The 25,950-nt window shown below is 37.8% G+C and overlaps 1 protein-coding gene across 6 annotated transcripts in view; it reads right to left on the bottom strand.

The window, feature by feature from the left end:
* The window catches only part of slc6a9 (solute carrier family 6 member 9), a 51,877-nt gene that overhangs the window by 10,065 nt on the left and 15,862 nt on the right, over nucleotides 1–25,950 (bottom strand). For 3 of the 6 annotated variants that reach the window (XM_058744856.1, XM_058744849.1, XM_058744840.1), the window contains exons 3-4: nucleotides 2,843–2,999; nucleotides 68–199 (exon numbers count right to left, since the gene is read on the bottom strand). In XM_058744856.1, coding sequence (XP_058600839.1) covers nucleotides 68–199; nucleotides 2,843–2,999 — 289 coding nt within the window. Of the gene's footprint in view, nucleotides 1–67; nucleotides 200–2,842; nucleotides 3,000–4,956; nucleotides 4,989–11,875; nucleotides 11,964–20,671; nucleotides 25,421–25,950 lie in introns of those variants that run through there. The other 3 variants (XM_058744874.1, XM_058744831.1, XM_058744866.1) reach the window with 3 other exon arrangements.

Below are 25,950 nucleotides of genomic sequence, written 5' to 3'. Positions count from 1 at the left end.
TGTGACCTTTCAGTTTCCATTGAAATATTTTTTGTTCTCACGCCACCTTTAACGGTCTCATGCTCACCTTTAAACATGGGGCTGACCTTCCAGACTCCCAGGCACCCGAGGGAGGTAAACTGCCCAAAGGAGAGCTCCAGGAAGAACAGAGGGATGCCACAAAACACCAGCATGATGAAGTATGGAAACATAAAGGCACCTGTGATACACAAACGCCCACAGAGTTACATAACCATTTTATCCTGACACATTAGTCTTCTAGCTAAAGACAGACACGTAGGTGTTCTTATTTGCATAAATAGTAGGAAACAAAAGTAGTTTAAAAATGAATAGCCATGGTCTATTTTCAATTATAGTGTTCCCTAATGCTTACGCACATAAGCGAGTAACACCTAATGTTATACAACAGATCTAATTTGATTGGACGAGCTGCATTTCAACTGCATAATGGAATGGAATGTGGATTCATTGCTTTGAGTGTTTTAAGCCCGGTACACACCATGTCGCACACACCATTCAACATGTCGAATCGGCCGAAAAAAAAAGCAGACGAGGTCCAACTTCAGCCGACAGCGCGGAACACACTGAGAAAACTTAGTCGGCCGTCGAACAAAATTTCTACAAAATTTTACAATTTCTCAATGGTAGTGTAAAAAACACCTTTACCCTGTCAAAATCAGCTCTGTTTTTAGCAAGCCATCATAGTCCATGTTGCTTTAAATGCTAATGAGCTCTGCTGGCCCCGCCCCTCTCTTCCATGGGGTGATGAGCAGTACTGTTTACTTTAGCCAGGAAACTGGCTAACTAGCGCGTTATTAGGAAAGGCGATCTACAAAGATTCATAAAAACCCTTATGCTCACTTTTGTAGATGAAGCTGGATCACGAATGATTCGTGCGAACATGGATGCATTTAGGCAGATCGGGGGTTAATAGCATTCCCTTCAAAACAAAAGTAACGTTAATCCTCTGCGTCTTCAGCGGCTCAGATGTCGGGAGTACATGACAACTGCTATATTCATTATTGCATCCAACAACTAACCACTTCAATCGCTTAATCGGAAACATTCTTGTCTTCCCCTGCACCAGAGTCAACACAATGGCGGACAGCTTTCAGCTCACTCAGGGCGGGTCTAAGGTAAAACGGCCTTGTCAATCAACGATCGTGGGAGCGGTCTGTACAGAACCATGTCATTTTGACAGGAACCTCAGAACAGCCTGATTTGAGAAAGGGGATTTTAAAACAGGGATTTTAAAAAAAGTCGGGGTTGCACCGACTAATCGACTAGTCGACTTTAATGCTCTGCCATGACGCTTTAAGCTTGACGTCGACTAGGTTTTGCTGGTCCTATAGAGGGCGCAATAGTATAAGAAATCTCTCAAGGACTTCCACATTTACGCTCCGTTTCCAGTTAAAATGACAAATAAATGCATACTCTGAAAGCGCTCCACAAGACATTTGTGATTATATTACTGGATGCTCGAAATTGAACGGGAGAATGCATGTTTTAAACAGCTTATAGAGTACAGGTCAGTTAATCGCCATTCTAATATAATGCGCTGCTGCTCTGTAACGCACACACATAGGCTTCAGACAGTAGCGTGTACATCACGCGCAGATCGCGCGTGCACAGAATCTTTCAGCGCGGAAATGTATTGTCAACACTGTTCTGTGATTTCTCAATAAAATAGCTTAGAAACTGAAAAGTTCAAGCATATATTAACTAAATCCCACAGCTTCACTACTAGAAGAGAGTCGCTGCCAGGTAGAATTAATTCACACACAATCGCTCTCACTAATGCATTCATATGAATGTAATCTTTACTGTGCTGCTTTATCTGTATCTGATTTAGAACGAGCAGAAATCTGTGAGAAATATAACAACCCAAAGACAAAAGAACTGATAAAAATTAGCTGTTATAGGAGTAATAGCCATGTGGGCAGCACTGTGTCATATGCCATAGCTGTGCACAAGGTGCTTGTTGCAGCTCCAGACTTTTTTGTTCATTAAAGACGTCATCAGCGACTAGTTGACTTAGAGTTCATCACATAAAAGTCGACTTTAAAAAAAAATCAGAAGTCGTTCAAACAACTTGTAAAGTGAATTGTGCATCCGATGACCCCTTTAAACACAAGGGTGGAGTACAGCCCGGGGCAATGGGGTTAATGTACCAGGGGCCTCTGAGTGTCAGGGGCCTCAAACTGAGGGGCCCACAGTAGCCCAACATCAAGAAGCAAGGCACTTCATCCTGACACAGATATGTGAACATTGCATTTCATTAGATCCATATTATTATTCAAGCAATGAATGATCGAAGATGCATACAAATAGTTTAAAAAAAGCTGCTGGTGCCCTGTGGCCTTACAGGACCATAATCCATCCTTGTTTAAAGAGCCTGGAGTTCAGTTACTTATCCGAATTCTGGGCTAATTCAGGGTATGGCTTCCAATTAGAGGCAGCTCTATGAGAATATGAGATCGTGGGGCAGAGGTTTCCGGGCCAGGTCATTGGAGACCTGCTGCTAGAGACCCGTGCTTACTCTAGCCTGGTCTATTTTAAGTGAGGTGTGTTATGAGACTTGATACCAAATGAGTACCCTTTTAAGGGAGCAAAGAATTTGGAAAGGACCCAGTGGTATGACTTACAAAAACAAAACCCTAAATACCATCAATTTTACTTTCGATTACATCCATAGACTTTCAGACTTGCGAGAAAAACAATTAACTTATTCTATTTTAGCAATCTAGCAAGAAATTATAAAATGCTAAACCATTCAAGAAAAGCACAGAAAGAAAGACAAGATAGATTTTGGGAAAAGAAGAATAAAGTCAAAAATGTTCACCTCCTCCATTCCTGTAGCAGAGGTAAGGAAACCTCCAGACGTTTCCCAGCCCCACTGCGTAGCCAACACTGGTCAGGACAAACTCAATCTGGTTGCCCCAGTTTCCCCTTCTGGAGTTTTCATCTTTCTTTACTGGCTCTCCTGGAACTGCTCCATTCTGAAACAGACATATGTATGAATGAAATGAAAATGAAAATCGCTCTCACGAGTCAGAAGTAAAGAAATTTTGTTTACAATAAGCACTCACAAAACAGAATCTGAAAAAAAAAAATAAAATAAAATAAAAAAAACTAGTTAAGTAACAGGATAGTATAGAGAAATGCATAATATGCTCATGAACTGTGTTCAATCAACATCAAGATTCCAGGTTAATATTTATGAATGTATGTGAAAGTATATTTTAGGTGCTGTGACTGATTGTGGTTTTATTTTTTTAATCATTTTTCAGACCTCCCTAAGTTTGCTTAAAATGGTCCTGAAAACAGCATTTTTGCATTATAATGGTCATCCAAGCCATTCAAAAATGCATACGTAAATTCTTATAAAACAGCTTCAGGTTAAATTTAGCATGACACAAGTCAACTGCATTGCCAAAACAAAAATGAAACAATGTTAATGCCATGGTGAAGTGATACTGCACATGCACATATGGAGCTCCCATGGTGATGCAAGTTTGAGTTTGGATTGTCAATTCATAACTCTGGTACCACCACTTCCTATAGCTCTCTACCAATAAAAATGTGTTTCAAGAATACAACTACAAGAAAGCAAGAATTTAAATCACATGTCAGAAAGTTTGTGTGAATTTTGTGAAAACTCCTAAATTGCATGCAAGCACTGTTGAGGTCTCAGTGAGCGTGCTGGAGCGCACTTGATGTGAACTGAAATCACCGTCATGTGCACAAGACAAACATTTGGTCTTGTCGGCCTGATTTAAAGTTTACTCTCTCCATCTGTTCTCATCAGATGCTCTTCATGTTGACCTCTAAGGCAAGCTCACGATCTGATTTAAGCACGCGCTCTGTCGGCACAGTGAGCACGCTGCGGGAGATGAACATTCAGTGCCTATGCTTGCGATCTTCCCTGCAGCTCTAGGATGAATCCAGGCTGCACTTTGATGATTTTAGTGAGCAATTTTGCTTTACAAATGCTTAGTTGACAACTATGTTTAGATGTTGTAATTGTAAACTGATAGTGTTTCATCATTTTCATCAAGTATCAACTGTCACTTAATTCTGACAACTGTAACTTAATTTTCATCATGTGTAACAGTCAATTAATGTGAGTTAATAATTGCATCTGTAATAATTAAAAAGAATTAGAAACTCTTTAGATGAAGTACCACTGCTGTGATATGCTGAGTGCCTAAATATAAAAAGATTATGAGCTGGCTGTATAACTGTGTTGTAATATTTTTAATGGCAGCAAGAGTGTCAGCTGTAATGGCGCTTTTTTATTTAAGGTTTGCTTCAGGTTACACAAGGCACTAAACACACACATACACACACCCAGACTCAATGCAGCATCTGAGTCTGAGCTCCCTGGGCCATTGCTTCCCACAGGATCACACAGACACATGTGCATCAGCAAAATGAACAATAATCCAAAGTTTGCCTTTCAGCCCAAATTAAATATTCATTTTGTTAAGCATTAAACAATGCAGCATTTCTTGAACAAGAACACAAAAACCCTAGTGAGAATAGATAACCATCACTCATTCTTGAACCTGCAAACGGTCTAAATGTACAAGTCCACTGAAGCAGAGTGAGTGAAGCTGAGGAGACATTTTCAATTCATTCTCTACAGGAGCTGAGTAACAGACTTGTGCAGGGGATTGTGGGACTGACAGCAAAGCAGAACAAGAGGTGAGAGTGTCAAAACAATGAGAAACAGTCAACTTAATGCAAATTGGTGGTGTGGCAACCAAACACTGTAAGGTTAAGGCAGTGACATCTGTCATTAACAGTTGAAAGTATCCTGTAATTTGGATTGTTGCAAATTAATGCAATTATCATTGCAAATTAATCAGGTTTTTGACCATGTAATGTAAGCAAATACTGCCACACTACTTTCTTCTGCATCAGTGGACACATAGGTTAAATCTGCTTTTAGACCTGAGATTGGGTGACGTTCAGCAGCTGGGCACCTGTGATGAGAAAAAGGAGGAAATTCAGAGTAGACTAAAACAGGTGGGATCCTTGAGGTCAAAACACCTGGAAGATGAACTGACTTTTAAAGATGTAAAATGCCAAGTTCTTTCATGAAACTCTATACGGTGCAGGCTGATGGGTTCTTAACTGATGATATTCACAGAGTTAAATGACTTGGCACAAGCTGATTGGTTCATGTTAAATACGCAGCCAATGAGCTTACTGCTTTACATTGAAATGGCTGGTTAGCATCCACTCAAGCATTTTGCAGTGTGCTTTCAGAGCTCCTCTAAAACCCTTCCCCAGCTCCACCTGTATAGGTCTGCTATGGGTTATTTTATACGCTATTTGTGCAGCAGCAGTATGTCTTAAATACTCACAGCTAGGGCTGTGACGGTGGCAGATTTTTAGCACCATGGTGGTAATGGACAAACTACCGGCGGTGACACGGTGTTTATATATAGACGAAGGAATTTTATAAATAAATTTATGCAGGCGCGGCTCAAACATCTATTAACAAACGTACGTGTTTATTTGATCACTTCCGTCAGTGAACACAGCAACACACAGCCTGCAAAACACTAGGCTATCAAAGAAATAACAGTTAAATAAGAAAGTAGCCTAAATAATTCGTAACAACTTCAATCACATGCTGGAAAATCTGCGTTGGCCTGATAACAATTACAACGTAAACACTAATGCTTAAGCCTACCTTTGGCTTTTATATAGGCTAATGTTATATTTAAAATTCTTTATATTTTATAAAATATTGTCCGGTTTAAAGGAGGACCTCATTGGTGTTACCATGTTTCCAGTCGCACTGAACACGCATTCAGATGGTGTGCTTGTTAAAATGCAAATGCATTTTAAGCAACCGTGGCCATGTATCTTGCCTCATTATTCCACCACCAAGCAAGCGGGTCTTCACTGGCCTCCTCTCGCAAATAGCAATTGGAAACGGCTCTTGGGATATGAAGTGCTCGCCCATATAACACTTAACGTGCCGCACCACAACAGCTAAAGTGTGTCTACACTGGACGCGACAAAGCGACCATTAAAAATCATTTGAACTTTGTGTCAGCACATCATAAATAAAACTAGGCATCAGTTTACTATCGGGGATTTGTCGTGCCACAACACATCCAGTGTAGACAGGATCACTGATTATAATGTATTGTGTTCTATTGTATTTTCTCGTGCCGCGCAACGCCTCTCGCGTCCAGTGTAGACACAGTGTAAATTAAATGACATGGCGTTTGAGGTCATTTGTGAATTTTGTGAATTAACAGTCTAAATAAAACTATTCACAGCTAAATGGTATATGCTATAAATACCGAATTCTATTGCAACTGTTACCATTACTGCACTTTTATACAAAACTTTGTATTTTATGCTTGTTATAGAGTGTGTGATTTCACACGCATTACCGCCGGTGGCAATCAACCACTGTGGTGATGCGTTATGGCGACCGTCACAGCCCTACTCACAGCACCGCATTGCCGTATGTAGTGTTGTCACGATACCAAAATTTCAGTATTCGGTACCGATACCAGTGAAAATCCACGGTTCTCGGTACCAATTTCGGTACCACATGCTAATTAAAAACACACTATTTTTAATAACAGTCAAACAAAAATAAAATTTACAAAAATCAATGCCATTCTTCATACTTATTTAAATTGTGTTTCAAGTTTTTCCGCAAGTAATTAAAGTATGAAAAACAGTAAACAGTAAAGTTTCACCCAAATTTAATTTGTCTTTTAATTAATGAAATTTAAACATTTTATTTTTGGGGTAAATAAAGGGGATTTACTATTAAAATTAAAATATGGAAGAAATATTGTGTGATTATTTCTTTAAAAATATATATATTTTTTATCAACAGTAGTAATAGTATCACATACATTCTACTAAATAATAGTAATATATTTTTGGCACAATGTCTTTAAGATAAACTTATTTTGACGGGTTGGCGTGAATACCTTTAAATTTATGTGTGTAGCTATATGATATGAAGCTGGTTTTACTCAAATGGAACGGTAGAATACTCGTGAAGGGACTCTCAGAGCAGTTCTGTAGATGTTGTTTATGTATTTATGTCTTCATTGAGACAGCAGATGATGAAATCACCGCGAGCGTCGCACGCTTCAGTGTAAAAAAAACAAACAAAGAAAAAAAATGCGCGTCTCTGCCATTCATTCATTCATTCACACACACAGAGACTCGCAGAACATGCGGGATTCATATCTGAATCGACTTTTGCGGCTTAATATTTACAGATACTAGTCCATGTCGCGATTTGATTAAAGTGTGACGACCTACTTTTGATTAATTCATCCAAACTTTGACAAATTCCGTGACATTCCGTGCTAAACTGTAAACTCCGTTTTTATAACTGGATTCCGAGATTCCATCCGCGTTTTCTGCATCGCGGAAATCATAGGTCCGTACGCGTCAATCATAGGTCCGTACTTAAAAAAACCTGGTACCGTGACGTTTTCATTTTTTTAGTACCGACTTGGTACCGAAGTTCCGGGTCTTTTGACAACACTAGCCGTATGCATTGGCAGTAGCAAGTTCTTGTACTTGCTTACAGCAGTAGCAGCAACAATAATCTACAACTACAGCAATAACCAACACCAGCAGCAGATCTATTCCGCCAATACCAAATACATTACCATTGTCATATCCATTACCATGCTAAAATCTTCAGAGAGTTGTCATGACAGAAATATGCTTAATTGAAATTCTAGTCAATACTTCTCTACATCTATCCACGTATAGTATTATAGTTCAACATAAACTATACAAGGGATTGCAGCTCTATAAATGAGACTGTTGATATTTTCCAAAACATGTCCCTTCTGCTCTCACACACGAGGTTAATGTTGGGTTTACCTTCTGCTAAATCAATGAATTGTTTAGTCAAGTCTTTATCCGCTGCACTCTGTGATCCCTGTCCCTGTGCTCTGGAATGCCCAGGTGTTTCAGCCGTTGCCGTTTGCTCCAAGGATCTGTCTTACTGAGCACAGAATGTGAGAGAGAAGATCGTCCAGCTGGGCCCATCTGCCCTTTTACGTAAGACCAAGACACACTCATAAACACAAGGTCTCAGGGGGACCTGAGTCAAATGAGTGGTTCGGCTATTTGACTTTCTAGAAAATAAACTGGGAAAAAAAAAACATAAGGAAAAAAGAAATAGAAAAAGAAAAAAGAAAATTGAGAAAAGAAAAATGAGTGGTTCAAATTGAATAAAATAAAAAAAAAAGTTAAAGAAAAGAAAGAAAAAAAAAAAAAAGAGAAGACTTTCTTAAAACTGCTTAAAAAAACAACAGTTTCATATAATCAATACTAATAGTAATGATCTCTTGAGGTTGTATTTTCACCAAACGTTAACTGTTCCACAATGTCCTACAACCTCAAAACAGTAAGAAGAATCTACCCATGAAGCCTGTGACTGACAGCAGCACATCTCCCTCTGAGTAACTCATTGCAGGTATGTGACCCTGTCAAGCAAAGAAGGGATGTGAGAACTGACCTGTGACTTCTCAACTTAACACCCAGAATGCCTGGAGATGTTCATGCAGAATGTGGTGTGATATAACGCACACTTCAACAAAACCTCAATATGGTGTGTTTAAGTGTTTGGAGCATAAGCTATATGTGTGTTCACATTCAGAATCTTTTTGAATAACTTAAAGACTTAACTAAGTCTTAAATAAACTAACACCCAACAAAAGCAAGAGTGACAGTATTTTTACTTCATTCTTGCAACCATAACAGTTTGTCATCTGCTCCAATGAGCTGCATTCAGGGGGGAAAAAATATCTGATTATATAAATTAATTATTCATGCTTCCCTAAGAGAAATATAAATATTTATAACAGAAATATAAATATTACTAAGAGTAAATATTTTGACTGCATTTAAAACCTCAAACAAATTCTCAGATTATGTAACATACTAATCAAATGTCACAGATTATGTAACATACAAGTTGAAAGACATAACATTTAGTTGTATTAAACAATTATTGATGCATCCCTAGGAGAACTATAAATATTTATAAGGTATAGAGAAAGAAATTCTCCTGGGGGAGCTATTAACTTTTTTTTTTTTTTTTCTTCATTTTAACCCCCTGCAGATTATTATGTGCTCTGGTTGTGCATGTCAAATTTGAATCACTGAATAAATACACAGGGGACCTTTCACACATCAGCTCACCTGATTTCTATGATTAATTAACCTTGACACTACAAAATCAATCTATTTTAGGTTATTTAAGATACGAACTGAGAAGGGTGATGCCATGGTTATAGATTGAACATTAAACCCACACTCATATGAAATCATTGTGCCCCCAAAAAAGACTCTACAAGACTTCTAATCCTGCAGCGGAAGATATAAATACTGTGACGAATCAACGACTTCCTGCTCACTGAAGTTAAAGAGTTAAAGGTGTGGCCTATGGAGTGACCTTCGTAAAAATAGTGCAGATTCCAAAACCCGCTCTGGGCAGTGAAACTTCACAAGGCTACGCAGGTCTTAACATAAAAAGAGATTAGAGACCTACTGCTGATTAATGCTGCAAAGCATTTCCCATCAGGCTGGACAGTTTACAGGAAAGTAAGAAAAAAAATTACCAAAGCAATTTGAGAAAGGAAAAATGTGAATGTGCTCTCAGCACTTCTGAAATAGTTAAACACCCAGGCCCACTGGGTTCACCGTTCATCAGAGCTGACCTTTCCCCTTTCTAGTGCCCCCTATACCGACCCCAAGTTCATGTTTCAAAGGCAACATCCTCAATCTTTCTCTACTGATGAGGGCTTAATTCTCCTTAAGAAAAGAAGGGATATACAACAGGCCTGTTCAAAGACTCCAGTAAGGCTTTCACCTCGGGTTTATATATCAAGGTCAGAGGTAAGAACACAAGGGTTGTGATTGCTACCGAAAAGCCTTTTAAAGAGCATCTTTTCATTCTGTATTCTACAAGTCAACTACAAGGCATTTGTATGACAACTTTCTGAAAAGCAATCTATTGCACAGACATGTTAATTTCTGTATCAGCAAACAGCAGTGCTTTTGGGGTGGGACAACCTGTTTGTGTCCCAAAGGCTGATGGGGATGGGCAGAAGGAGTGGTAGAAAGCAAAAACTTTTACTTAACTCCTTTAGTTATGGTCCCCTAAAAGTACTCGATGAGTAAACAAGGGCAGGTTCATTCTCTTCAACTGGAATGAAATTAACCAGCGTGGACAGTCCTTAAAGACGCCATTATCCAGTCTCTGTGAGGTGAAAGTAATTCTGCTAAAGATGCAAAGCTTCCGCTTCTCACCCTGTGAGCAGTAGGTCATATTCCTGCTCTCTCATTGGCTTAGACCCTGAAAACACTCTTCTCATGCTTGATCAATCATCAGCAATGGTGACTTGTCAGGCAAAGCAACCCAAAATCTGAACAAGGGGCACAAAAGTGGGGAAGTAACGGTGGCCTAAGTGTCAGGTCATTAGGAGTTCACGTCACTCAATCCACACACACACACACGCTGTCACATACACGCCCATATGAGAATATGTTTATAAAGGCTGGCATATAGTCTGGAATAAAGCAATACGGTTCCACAAGTGTTCGCATTGTAATAAAGTAAGTAATTTTTTACTATAGGCACGTGATCTGGTTATTAGGAATTATGGAAAAATCATGACATACTGTAGAATAAAAGAAACGATTTTAAACGGCAAGGCTATTAAGCTGCAAATTAACAAAGCGTTACAAAATTTATTTTTATATTTATTTATTAATAAGCTATTAATACTTTTTATTCAGAAAGGAAGCATTCAATTGATCAAATGTGACAGTAACAACAATAACAGTATTGCACATCTGCTTTAAACATTGATCAAAATAAATATTTCTTGAACACCAAATCAGCATATTAGAATGATTTCTAAAGGATCACGTGACGGAAGATTGGAGTAATGACTGCTGAAAATGCAGCTTTGGCATCACCAGAATAAATTCTATTTAAAACTATATAAAATAGAAGTAGTTATTTTAAATTGTAATAATATTTAACATTATTACTGTTTTTACTAATCAAATAAATGCAGCCTGTGCGACTTCCTTAAAAACATTATATCTAAAAAAATATTACATAAACTTAGACAGAAGTGTATTGTGCACAAGAAACAGTGGTCACAAGCTTCACAAGACAGTTAATAGGTACCACAGAAGTGAATTAGCAGTTTTGTGCTACATGGGCTTCCATTTAAAGAAACCAAAAGTCTGCCTTCAACCCATAAACCAGTTGCCAACTGTTAAACACTAGGCAGGATCTATAACAGCTTTGGTAGCCATCTTGTGGGAGTCATTAGGTCTGAGGATGGCTCTTCATGGTCATATAACCAAGAAACTGGCTATTATTCATGACTGTTTTGTTCTATAATAAAAATGCCTACTTCTTAAAGGGTTATTTTCTGAACACTTGAATGAAGTCAAACATCTTCTAGAATCCAGATCAAAAGATGATTAGCCGTGATGGATTGTTCATATCTATCATTCCTTATGTCATGTTTCTACATAGTTCAAGACATGTATAACAGCATTCCAAGAATGACAAAAGTCGTTCTAAAAAAAAAAAAAACTGTACACCTTAGTGAATGCTTGAAACTGATTATACCAAAGACTTAAACATAAGACCTAAAAGACAGTTACTAATCCCTCTAGTTCCCTAGTTACTTTAAAAAAAATAAAATAAAACAATCTGAAAGATTTTCTTGAGAAGTTCCCTCACAAAGAGTTCTTAGCCCCATGTTGATAATTGAGGCCTCAACATTCCACATACACTTCTAGGCTCATTGTTATTTCCCACTTCCTTTGGTCTTACCTTTGTGCTGTCCATTGTAAACCCCAGCTAGTAGCGCCTACTCATACAGGAACCTACAGCATTCAGGCAAGCATCAGCGTGTAAGCAGGGTCAGAGCAGACTGACACTGCTCCATGTGGAACCTATTCTACCCTTGAGCCGTGGGTGGGGAGAGGGGAGGAGCCTGGAGGTGTGGCTTTAGGGAGTTTCACTAGGTTACAAAATGCATATTCAAATTGGTCACTTCTACCGATACACTGCCACCAACTATAAGGCTATAGGCTGTTACATCATTTGAAACTGTTATGCATTACGTAACAGTAAAGATGTCACAAAAGATTTCAAATATAGAACATGCATAGAAAGCCAGAAAACCAGATCTAGAGGCAGACACGCTTCACATAACCAAATCATTCAATTAATGCTCAGTGAGAATGATAAGGGAACGTAACCTGCGGAAGTGTGAGCCATTGCAAGCTGTTCACCTGCTCATCACACAATGTTATCTCAGCATTTTTGTTTGTAGATTCTACACAACTATGTATGTTCAACCAGCTTGTCCTAATGAATTACACAGAGACATAAACAGTATCCATTGGACTTTCTCTGTTATTGTACTCTGGGCTGATTCTCATTATTGCCGAGCTATTTGCATTTGTAAACACAGAAACAAATGAATTTGTTATGGAGGGACTGAATTTGGGGAACGACTCATTTTAAATCACAATATGCTCAAGAGGGCCAATTAGAGTACTTTTAAAGGCCCATTGAAGGCATTCAGGGTTGCATAAATCAGCCCAATTTTGGCTGACATCAAACATAGAGATGTAATGTCATGCAACTTCAGCTTCTAGACAGAAAAACATCTTCAGAGACTATTAACATCAGATCAAACAGACAGAAACAGAAGTTCTGATCACTTTAAAACATTGTTTGCTGTGTATAATGTACAGCATTGTGTTCACTGGCCTGGAGAAACAACATTTAAATCAACTCTATTCCTGGCTGGAATGACAACAAAATATTTGTTAAAGCATTTACATGTTCGTAATGTTTAAAACAAATATTTTAAATATAATATTTGATCTGAACTTGTTATTGGCTATTCATCACTTATATAATATTTGTGGATACTGTCAGAACGTCATACAGAAGCATGATGTTATGGTTCACGCAGCTTCTGTTTAGACTATTTTGTTAGAGATTATGAATGTATGCAGAGATTATGTTCTGCTGATTCAACCATCTTAAACACACAACCTGCTCAGATCGATGTAAACAAGGTAGTTATATCACCTTTCTTCTTGGTATCCTTGTGCAGAAATAATGTGAAAGTTACTATTGTCCATACGCTTTACCTGCGTTACATAATCATGACTAAGTTTATAGATATACCGTACCGTTCAAAAATTTAAGGTTGGTAAGATTTTTTGTTGGTGGAACGTTTTTTAAAAAGTCTCTAATGTTCGCCAAGGTTGCATTTATTTGATCGAAAATACAGTAAAAAATGTAATATTTTGAAATATTAAGACAGTAAATTTTAATATAAATTGAAATACTGATTTCACATTATCCTTCCAAAATCATTCTAATATGCTGATCTTGTGCTCAAGAAACATTTTCTATTATTATAAATGTTGAAAACAGTTACAGCACAAATAAATTAATGTTCACCTTTTATTTGTATTTAGCCTTCATACAAATTAAGTCAAATAAATAAACATCTCAGACTCACCTTATTAATATTAATATCTTTAACTTATAGATAACAAAGGCTTTTGAACAGTAAGATTTTAGTTTTTTAAAGAATTCTCTTCTGCTCACCAAGCCTGCATTTATTTGATCCAAAATACAGCAAAAACAGTTACATTTTGAAATATTTACCATTTAAAATAACTTTTCTATTTGAAAATATTTGAAAATACAAGTTATTCCTGTGATTTCAAAGCTGAATTTTTAGCATCATTTCTCCAGTCACATGATCCTTCAGAAATCATTCTAATATTCTGATTTGCTGCTCAAAAAACATTTATTATTATGTTGAAAACAGCAGAGTAGAATCTGATTCTCTGCCAGTAGGAGGCACTTTGAGAGCGGTAGAACTAGCAGTATCCCCGGTAACGGCTGTAATCTAAGCAGCTCCACTCGTGAACGCTACTTAATCAGATAAAATGAAAATGCCATCAAAACTATTCTGAAGACAGTATGTTCCCTTCAGAGATACATTCATATAAATCACCTACTTTTTGAAACGTGCAGTGCTCATGTTTATTCAATGAAGTCAAATGCCACAAATAAATCAACGTATGGGAAACACTGGCAATGTTTATCGAAATATCGGAAATGTGTTTAAAAATTCTATCACCGTTATTGAAAAAAATTATATCGCGATAAATATTGATATTGAACTATTGTCCAGACCTACTTATTACAAAATCCTTTCTATATAAAATTAGTCATCTAGGCCTAAATGTTTTTTTAGAATATGTAATTTAGAAAACTGTTTAAATCACAAGAGAATCCAACATGTGAAACAAAACCAAATCTAATCACAAATGCATGTGATGCTTTGAGGGGGTGAATAAAGCGTGTGGAAAGAATTTTGAGGTGGTTCTCCTGACAGCTCTGAATCGAAGCCCTGACTTTTTCCATCTCTCCTGCATCCTGAGGCCTCGGTTTGTCATGGCATGTGCATGGCTTGGAGTTTGCTGAAGCCCTGACTGAGCGACTGCTTTACTGTGAGACCGGCTCTGTTCGTCAGGAGCCCTCTGGCAAATTATCCCAACTGCATGGGAGACACAAAAACTTTCCCCAGTCTGTGAGAATCAGCAAAGCCCAAAGTACAACATTTAGCCTGTGAAACAGGCAGTGCTTTAAATGACATATTGTGCAAAAAGTAGTATTTGTAGAGAGCATCTTTGCCCTTTGGTCAGGAAATAAGTAGGCTCACTGCTGCGACAGCTGCAGAGGTGGCAGCAGGGTCAGCCAAAACACACTTGTTCAAAAGACAAGTGTGTTTACACAGAATGACTCTTAGTAATAGACCACAAAATAAGAGCAATTCTTTGTTCTACAGTACATTTGAATGCTAATGCTACAAGGCTAGTCAAACTTAGATAGCACCGGATTCATGATTTTTCTGAACCCTATGTACTATGAAACTTTTCTTGAAGGGTGCCTGCTTGATGGAGTTGACCAAATTCAGCTATTGGTTGGTGTTTGCACTTAATTGGTAAAAAAAAAAAAAAAAAAATTTCAAGTTAAGAAGGAACATGTTAAACATATTATGTCTAGACTAAATTTCTCAATTACATTCTTTCCAGAGCTCTTGGAACACAGTACTATGGTTTCTATCAGGATGTGCTGGCAATGCCACACTAAAGTTAGGGTTTTGTTTGAGCATTGTTATCAGCATTTTGACTGACCTGACCAATGAACCAATGACATCAGCTGTGGGGCGGGGTTTGCGCTAGTTTGGGGAAAAAGTCAATTAAATAATGTTAAAGGGGTGTAATGCTACATGCACTTTTACAAGTTGTTTGAACTTAAATGTGTGTTGGCAGTGTGTGTACACAACCACCCTATAATGATAAAAATAAACCCAGTGTTTTTTTTTTTTTTTGAATCTACTAAAATCTTTACCCCTTTCTCAAATCGAGCCGATCTCTGTGTGAGGTCACAGGGACGAAGGCCGCACCCACGATAGTTTGATTGACAGCAGAATCTTACCTCAGACCCACCCTGAGTGAGCTGTCATCAGTTGTTTCACCGCCGGAGCAGATGTAGACAAGAATGACTCCTAAGGGATTGAGGTGTTTTGTTGTTGGATGTAATAATGAACATAGCAGAAGTAATTTATTCCCTTCATCTGAGCCGCTAAAGAGGATTAGGTTTGGTTCTGAAGGGAATGCGCCCTCCATCTACCTAAATGCATCTATGTTCGCGCGAATCATTCGTGATCTAGCTTCACCTCCAGAAGAAGTGAGTACAAGGTTTTTAAAATGCAAATCGCCTTTCCTAATGTGCTAATTAGCAAGTTTCACAATGAAAGCGGCTAAAGTAAACAGTCCCTCAGAGAGCGGCTCGGAAGAGAGGGGCGGGGTCAGTAGAGCTCATTAACATTTAAAGGAGAATGACAATACAGCTTGCTCTGAAAAGGTGTTTTTTACACTACCAATGAGAAATTTTAACCAAACTATGTTACAGACTTTTCATTAAGACTCTAAAGAATAATATCAACTTGTGGAAAATGGCCATTATATGACCCCTTTAAGAAATTACGTAGCATAAAACAGTCTGATAAACATGACCATTGCATGCTTAAAATGATCCATGTGTTCCCCAAAATATGAAAACAGCCAGGTTATACTTTAAAAACTAAAATAATGACAAGATTTTAATTTTTAGGTGAACTGACGACATGAAATAGAAATACACCTATCTATTTTCTAAATGCAGGTTATAGATCTTATTGTGAATGATTAATCCATCTATGCATTTTAGGTTCTAACCATGTAATGTTTAATCAAAATATCAACTAGACCTTCCGGTAAAAACAAAAGACTTTTCTATGGTTATTTATGCAATGATTTTTAGTCTGCTTGAATCCCACCCTTGCAAGCTTTCTTTTATCTGCCCTCATTTTTAAAAGCAACGCCCGCAATAAATGCTACAGAACCAAGGCCCCACCCTACACTTTTGTCTACAGAAACATCTGTTGCAACAAAGGGAGTCAGAAAGGACAGGGAGTTTAAAAGTGATTAACCCTGAGGAAAGTACCCATGATTGAGTGAGGGTCACTACTGCTGGCAGCTATGACAGCTGTTCAGACAGACAACCTTCACCTAGAAAGTCCTGAAAGTCACATGGACAAAATGTCAAGTCACAAGTATTAGGAAAAATATCAAATATGCTATTAGTGGACATAGTGCAAAGTTTTGAAAAGAACTGAAAAACAGTAATTCATATAAGATCAGCATATGAAGGGTAGAGAGAAATGAAGCAAGATTGACAGAAAGAAAGAAAGAAAGAGAAAAGAGAGCAGCTGGAAGCCCAGGAGCACAGCGAGTGTGAGAGAGGAGAGACCACTGCCTCCGAGCACACATATGCTTCTGAACAGCTCTTTTCCCCTCTCTCTTCTTTGTGACAAACAAATGTCGGAGAGTCTACGCTGAAAATCTGAGATCAAAAATCAAACTTAAACCTGAAGCTTTTAAATAAAATAAATATTAATACTTTAAAAGTTTTACATTTAAAAAACATAATAAACTAAATATTCCACACAAGATTCTAAGATAGTAATTTAACTAAGCAAATTTGTGACATTGCATGTGAACTTTGTACAAAAGGTCAGACGTTCTTCCATTTAAGCACAAAATCATTTTGGACAACGTGATCATCAGCATGGGGTTCATGCAGTTGGAGTGTATGTTAAAGCTATAGGAAAGACTCAATACTAAGAAATTATGCAGTTGATGTTGCTTTCACAAATAACCTTCATATTCACCGCTATGCTCATGTTTGCAATAAAAATATTTGCATTCAATTCAAAAAATGCAAAACAGGACATTTTCACTATGGTTTCAGTTTGTTGAACCCCATTGAATTTCCATCAATCCATGTGTACACACAAAACATCAAAACACACACATATGCATTTCAGTCTCAAACTCCGGGAATAAACGGGAAAAAAAATTATTGTTTGGTGATATATGTTCATACGATCCGTGCAGTTTGCTGACATTATGCTAGGTGATATACCTTACATAATAAATATTATTGACAGTACATGCTCACACAAGCTTACATACCTGTGCATGACACACCTACATGTGACATTTTATAGCTACACTGTTAAAGAGACCGATAACTTATTGCTAAACTCACTCACTCTCTCCAAGCTTTATTTGGTGCTCTTTGGGTCATTATGTGAAATCAATCAATAGACATAGCATCTCTTTAAGAGTAGTGTTGCAATCAAAACACTTTCTAAACTTTGCTTTGTAAACGTTGATCATCGTATTGTAGATTACTGTGAAGACATTTTGACCCAGTAAAATGTGACTACAATTAAATGACTGGCTCATATTATCTCAATTATTAGCCAAGCATGCTGTACTCAACAGATAGCATTAGACAATTCTACAGCATCCAGCAGAATTAGCCATATCGCAGTATAAGAGCTCTATAGAGCCCAAGCTGTCAAAAAAGACAGCTGAAAATCCAGCACAGAATTAAGCGGAGAAAATGGCATAGATATGATTGGAGAACGCTGCCCATTTTGAGGGGCCAAGTAACTTGTAATAGGATTTATGATTTATAGGATTTATTATCAATTAGGTCTTAGTGTTGTTTACAGAGAGCCTATATCAGTGATGCCTCTTTAAAAAAAGTGAACAACTCATTTCTGTTCATACAGTTATATTTGTGTAATGCAAACATTTCTGTTTAGTTAGTCCTGACAGCAAGTGAGTGATTTAATAAAAATGCTACTGCCCTTCAAACATATGCATGCAAATGAAGTGCAATCATACAGATCAAAACAAAATTTGTTCTTAAACATAAAAACTACAATTGAAACACGAAATCCAATACAAATATTATATATAATATAAATAAATACAGTACTCAATCTGAAGCGTTACTAAGTTTAGGTTTGGTCATTTTGATTATGTACATTTATTCAAATGATTAAAATAGCTATTTTTTAAATTGTTTTACTGTATTTTGTAACATTTTTAACATTTGTAGAAAATATATTTAGTGTGTGCATTACAGGTATACAAACTTCAGTTTGCACATTGTTCATTGTGCAAATTAAAAATGTAAAAGGATGCAATATCATTCTAAGTTATGCATAGGTTTAGGCTTAAATAGAGAAATGATGTTTCCCCACCGTATACACACATGACTGAGTACACATAAGGGGTTTGGAGGCTGGAGGCTCTGGCAGATGCACCTGCTCCTGTGTCTGTCTGTCTGTCTGTCTTTCTGTGTGTGTGCGTGTGTGTGTGTGATAAATCAGTGAGCTCTACAGCTGGACACCTGAGTCTGTGGTGCCTCTCAGGGTTCTAGCACTGCTAGAAGTGATCAAATAAATCAGTACACCTCATCAAATTCTCTCCGTAGGATGTTCAGAAAACAGTGTCTTTACAGGGGTCAAATACTACAAAGTATATTTCCCTTGATCACAGTAAAAAAAAAAAATTTTTTTAAAAAGTGTTCATATTTTTCCATTTGCATAAATTGCTCAAGTGAAATGTGTTACAGATTATAAGGTGGACCTCAAGGAAAAAAATAAAAAAATAAATAAAAAATAAAAAATCACCTCTTTAAAAGTGACCACAATTTTTATCTGACCATTTTCCTTTTCTCTGATGCTTTTATTAACAATTAAACAGGCTGTTGCTATTATACCTCTAAGCCTTGTAAATGACCAGTGACGTTAACGGGAACTGATATGTTAATGAACATGGTTATGATGTCACAACCATGAACATTTCTAAATGATACATAATAAATATATAATTACATGCTATTTCTGTACAAAAAGACAAAGGAGGAATGTGGTCAACCCAACTGACAAGGTCAGATGACCACTGCTCATGTGGTCTCACCCCCAATGTCAAGGACTGACAGCTAGTGATGTCTGTCTAACCTTTAAAGATAAGACTAGACCAAAACATTTTTTTTAAATTGTTATTGATAGTTAAGGGTTGCAAAAAAAAAAAACATTACGCAAGACCAAAATAATGCATTGCAATGACATTGTGACCAACTGGCCAATTGAACTATAAATTCTTCTCTGTACTAATTAAATAATAAAAGAGAATTTGCTCATTAAAAACTGTTCACGTATATAACTTGATGACAATGCAATTTGAGACCGGAAAATGATGGAAAGAGATTTAATTAAGCACTAAGAATGCCAACATTCATATCAAGATTAAACAAGATGACAATGATAAAAGGATTTTTCGTCATTCCAAAACTCAAAACCTGCCAAATAATGACATTCCTTAATTTAAATAAATAAATAATACTAATAAAAAAGTTTTATCTTTGTTAACTACTGCAAGAAACTTTATTTTGGTGCATTAGTTTTTATTTAGTCACCAGACTGTTACTTTATCCTAATTTGCACACTCCTACTGAACAGCGGAACGGAAACAGAGGCAAAGGAAAGGATGCAACCAAAACTGGCGCTGCAACATAAATTTCAGAGCCATAAAGTGTCTTATCGGATATCTATCCGTTTTATTTCCAACAAATCTTCCCCATGATTGTTTAAGTGACAAGAGCCATGGTGACTTAAAAAAGGAGGAGAAATATGGGCCAGCCCTCCTTTCAGCCCGGACACTTTCCTCCTTCCTTCTGTCTCTCAAACACTGCTCTCCTGCCCACTTCCTTGGAAACTTTATCACATACCCTTCCACCAGCATCGCCAGAACTTCCCACTGCAATTTGTTATAAAAACTTTTCAGTTGGCCCACACGTGGTCTGGTTTTTAAAGAGCTGCAGCCCCTTTCTCACGTGGTCTGTGGGCTATTGAGTCGTCACAGGCCCCCTGAATGATGGCCGAAAAATAAGGCACTGCAGACAATGCTTGGTCTTGATTAATTCAGTTCTTTCAGGACCCTGCACCGTCGTCCGGGCAGCTTCGTACAATTGCGGCTTTGATGCGCCGGATAACGTGCTCGCTCGCTCTCGCTTGAGAAATGCAACATTTTCAAATTTCCCTCTCAACGGAGCTCGACAGCAATAGAAAGAGAACATGCAGTTGCAAAACCGCACAAATATGACAAGAACACAACTGACCTGATCGGCCATACAAGCTGCGCCGCTGTTGGACTCCGACATGATTCGATAGTGTCCGGTAGTTCTCTCGTCTCAACTCTCGAGTTCTTCATTCACACCTCTCTGTTCGCTTCCGCAGAGAGAGGGGGGGGGGGGGAGAACAGCCTCCTTTCGGCCAAGCTTGATTAATGCCTGAATTATTTTCACCTCATTTCATCTGATGGAGTTCTGCTTCCTCTCCGCCTCTTTCAATCATTCGGCATGGAAGGTCCCCCTCCACCGCTGCCACTTTCTCGCTCACTCTCTCTCTCTCTCTTTCTCCCTCCCTTTCTGTTTCTCTCTCTCACTCCCTCTTCCTTACCTCCTCCGCTGTACTGCAAGTTGGGGAAAGTGCCCCCTCCTCTTCTGTATCCCCTATTCTGCAAAACAGACAGAGGAGATCCACAGCCTTTGCCTCTACCTCCACAATGAATGGAGTCGTTGTCATTCCAGCACTTTGGCTGCATACTGAGTGCTAGGAGCTGCTAGCTTAGCTGCCTGGAGTCACAGGCACTGCCAAGCTTTTCAGCGGCTGGCCCGCACGATGAAAGACAAAAGTAAGGAGAGGTCCACTTCCATGGGGCGCGCTACTCTCGCTGTCTCTGCATTTCTTCCACTTGTTCTCGAGGCAGCTGCACCCAGACCACCAACGCTCCCATTCAGCAACACTTGACTCTCAAATCCTCATCCCTTGACATTGCCAATTCTCCTGTAAGGTCCCGCAAGAGGCCAGAGGAGGGATATACCCTTCCGTTCGTCTGTCGGTCAGGCCGTGGCCTCGTAATTCACCCGCTCGCTGCAGGTTACAAGATTTTCTCGGCAATAAACAGGCAAAAACCAATAGCGAGAAAATTGTGGCAGAACGTGAAAAGCTGCATTACAATTCACACGGCAAAAAAAAAAAAAGTGTCCTACAGACAAAAGAAAGCTCTCAGTGGCAGCTCTTGGCAATGGACCCAACTGAGCATCCTGTTATTGGGTGTTAAAAGTTGACAGACTTCTGGCTCTCTGCCTAATGAGCATTTGAAAGAGGTGTATAATGGTGGCGATGCATTTGATTAGCAGACTTCAAGAGGATGGCACAGACATCTCTAGCCACTTCACAACATGGAATGGCCCATAAGATAATTGCATAGAATACTGATGATTTAAGAGTTAAAAATCAAATATAAATATATATATATTTTTTTTTTTTTTTTTTTTTTTTAAAGCACGTTTTGACCAGGCAGGTCTTCAGCACTGATGCTAAATTTTTACTAAATTTTTTTTTTTTAATACATCTGGAGCTTAACTTTGTGTGTGAACATGGCCAGAAACAATATTTGGAACTTTTGGACACACTGATCATCCCACATAAAATGTCTGAATATCACTGCATTAGAAACAGATATCAAACCAGGTGTCATCTAGAAACAAATGATGCTAAAGCTTTCACCATAAATAACTTTTCCCAGCCATTTATATAGGCCTAATGACTGGTGTCAATGTGATTTTTAGTGGATAATTTTTAGTTCATCACATTAAGTATTAACATGCTACAGTAATGTTTGACAACCAGTGGGCAAATCATGTCTAGGTTTTAAGTATACCTATTGTTTTATCCTGTAAAAATTAAACGTGTTTAAAACGTGTTTGTGCCACCTGGTTAGACATTTTGCGAATGGCAGTCATACATTAAGCGTGGTATATTAGAGCCACTGTATAAAGAAAATGTAAATACAATCCAAAGGCGAGCCTTCCATCCCAAAATTCTCTCTCATGCCTATTAAAAAATAAATACAAATAAATGAAATACATGAAACTAGTAGTTTACCTACCAAATCCTAACATGGAAAAACAAAAAAAGTATGCGAGAGTAGATCCAGAAATCCACTGTTTATTATGCCTGTGAGTTATTGATGATGTTCTCCCAGCTGAGCTTAAACTACATCTGCTCTGTCTGTTTGACCCTTTGGGCATAGATAGCATCACATAGAGATGAGCATCTCTTTACACTTAACTACACTAAGTTCTTACACAACAATTATACTGCAAAAATATCACTTGCAGTTAACATATATGCTTTAGAGTAGAGTGAGGATGGTCTTGTGAGAGATGCAAGTTCAAATGTGTCTTGTGTCATGGCACGATTATTCTTCCCCTCTTTCACCCCGGTATTTTTAGTACTTCTGTCTCTATACAAAAAAAATCAGGTTTCAAGAACACATCTATGATACTGACTTCAAATTACATCAGAAATCAACAGCTAATTTGAGAGTGTCCCCTCAATTAATATTTTCTACACGAGTTCCAGCAACTACAAGCGATTGCTTGAGACTTTGTTTATGTATCTGTGACACTTACCCTTTCACACAAACACAAACACACACATATACACGCACATAGCTCCGGGCAGCTCCTTGTGTCTGAGCCACGAGCCCGGCTGTAAGGGAATCTGACACAGGCGGTCATTAGAGACTCCTCAGGGGCCCCAGCCAACCCCTATTAGTCAAGCAGCAGCACGGAGCCTCGCCTCCCATCACAAAAACACTCGCTTCTAATGAGGATATGTACACTCCACTATTTGCTGTGCTGCCTCATATCAATAGCATAATAGCGAGTGATGAGAACAAGAGAAGCGCTGTGGCATTGAAATGGAATAAACACATCAAAACAAAACTCATTAGACGGATCCTAAACAAGTGTGCACACGTGGGAGTGGGGGAATAAGATCTCCTAATTAGATACTTAGCGCTCATTGAAGAACTTAAATTTCATTAAAAAAATAAATAAATTCTATCCCAACCAACATAATCATAACCATTTTCAGTAACATTTTTGTTGCCATACAAAAAAAAATAAATAAAAATACTTCATACTTTTTGTCTTCATTCAAATAACTCCCATAGTTTAAGCATAAATGTTTAGTCAAAAAATCGTATTGTATATCTTATTCATAGTAAAATATATAGATTATAAAGTAATGTTTTTACCATTGAAACAAACTACATGATATATTGCAAATGCATTTAATTCAAAACTTATTTTATTTTATTTTATAGTGATAATCACTGTTCAGTATATATAATCTTATACACCGCAATATTATTTAATAGAACATTACAAAATCATATGAATCGTTACTTTTATTTATAAATTATTTAAATGATTTCTATGAAAGATTTTATTTAGAAATTATATTTATATTTTTACTTTTGAATCAAACTGCATGACATTTTGCATATGCATTTCATTCAAAACTATTTACAGTGCAGCAGCTCTAAAAATCCTTCTGGAACATCAAGGGGTTGAGTTCCTTCGAGTGCACAATAAAAAAAAAGCAGGATTTTGAGCTTAGTAACTGCAATTACTGGGTCACCTCCTCTACTTAGGACCTCTACTTAGCTCTTGCAATCTGTGAGTCAGCAAACCCAGTTCTTAAATATTAGGCTACCAGCACACCATATTTTGCAACTTTATGTGATCTGACTACAGATATAGACTTTCTATTGCAGAAATAATTCTTGAGGAACATCCTGACTCTTTTTCAAATAATAAAAGTGAAAGGAAATCAGGGCTTTCAAAGTCTAAAACAATAAAAAAGCACCACTAAAATGGTCTTTTGTGTGCTGCATTTCAGGACTCTTGAAGCCATTTAATATGTTTTACATGACCAAAATTTAAAGTGCCCCTATTATGCCATTTTTAAGGTTGCTAATATTGCCTTATGAGTCTCCTAAAACAGGTTTACATGCATGCAAGGTCAAAAAACACTTCAAAAAAAAGATTTAATTTGACCTCATTTCTAAATGATTCGTAAACGACTCGTGCGAAGCAGTTCGAAGAATCAGTCTCTCTAAACTCCTCCTTTCCGTGAGCCCTCACTGCTGTGATTGGTCAGATGGCGCAGTCCTTTGTGATTGGTCTACCGCGTACAGTGCGAATGACAGCCCTTGGGCGGACATTATGCAAATGTATTACTTTGTGACGTACAGCCGTAACAGAATAAGATTCGAATTCCTGACGACTCGTTTAGGCGATTGCGAGCCGACTCTTTTTTTTGATAGACAATAACTTTATTTATCGTGCACTGTCGGCTTCACAACTTTGCAGATAGTTTATGTTCACATACAGCTACATGACACACTGCATGAAAGGTAATATTCGAAAAGGCATAATAGGGGCACTTTAAGTCATCAATCACTGATATGAAATTGGTCATGTGGACTGTATGACATTTTTATGGTGCTTTTTTAATTTAATTTCACAATATGGTCAAGACATTCTTAACTAAAAGCTTTACTACACCGAGGGCGATGAAGGCGATTTCAATTCAGAGACCCTCGGGTCATGAGGACCTCATACAAGTGTAAATTCAGAAGCCTCTACATTGTAACCTGAAAACAGGGAAGTAACACAAGTGGTTTCCAGATTCACCAGGGAGCTTCAGAAAGTGTGGTTTCCAGCAAGAGCCCTTAAGCAGGTGTTTCCCATTCAAGGCACGTTTGCTCTATTGACAAGCTGAACAAGAGGGCCTCAGTGAGGGCTAAAATACTACTGCTGACTAAAAACGTCACTTTTTCAAACTTAGTGCAGGCTTTGATGAGCCGTCCCCTTCCGGAGCTCTCTTTTGCCCCATTTACAATCTAGAGTGGTATGTCCAACACACAAAAACAACCCTAAGCAAACACACACAAAACAGAGGACCACGGTTTTAGACAATCAACTCACATGATTTTTACCCCCTGCACATGACAGCACACAGGCTACAGACTGAATGGTTGACACACCACTCTGGTAAAAGACTGAGTGTTAATATCTAAAATGGAAACAATATTTGAGACATGATCTCATTTCACTTTCAGAAAGACTTAAGGGAAAGTTTACCCAAAAATCTGTCATCATACACCCACTCTCGTGTCATTCCAAAACGTCCTTTCTTCTGTGGAACATAAAATAAGATATAAGTTGCCACCAAAACTGTTTGTCAAAATATCTTCTTGTGTTCCGTAAAATCATATAGGATTGAAGCAACATGATGGTGAGTAAAACGAATCCTAATTTCTGTGTGAACTGTCCCTTTAATATACACAGCAAACTAAGGAAACCCTTCTTCATAATAACAAATGCACAATCAGTTACACAACTTTTGGTTGGCAATGGTCTTTAGCAACTACCTTGCTAAACATTAGATAAATTCAAAACAGAAATAGAGAACTAAGTTGACAAGCCATATGTTTGGACATCATTGGCATCACTGTACATAAAGCAGGAGTGATTTT

This window comes from Onychostoma macrolepis, chromosome 02 (genome assembly GCF_012432095.1).
Source record: "Onychostoma macrolepis isolate SWU-2019 chromosome 02, ASM1243209v1, whole genome shotgun sequence".
NCBI classification, from domain to species: Eukaryota; Metazoa; Chordata; class Actinopteri; order Cypriniformes; family Cyprinidae; genus Onychostoma; species Onychostoma macrolepis.
This window is presented reverse-complemented; position numbering and strand designations above follow the sequence as displayed.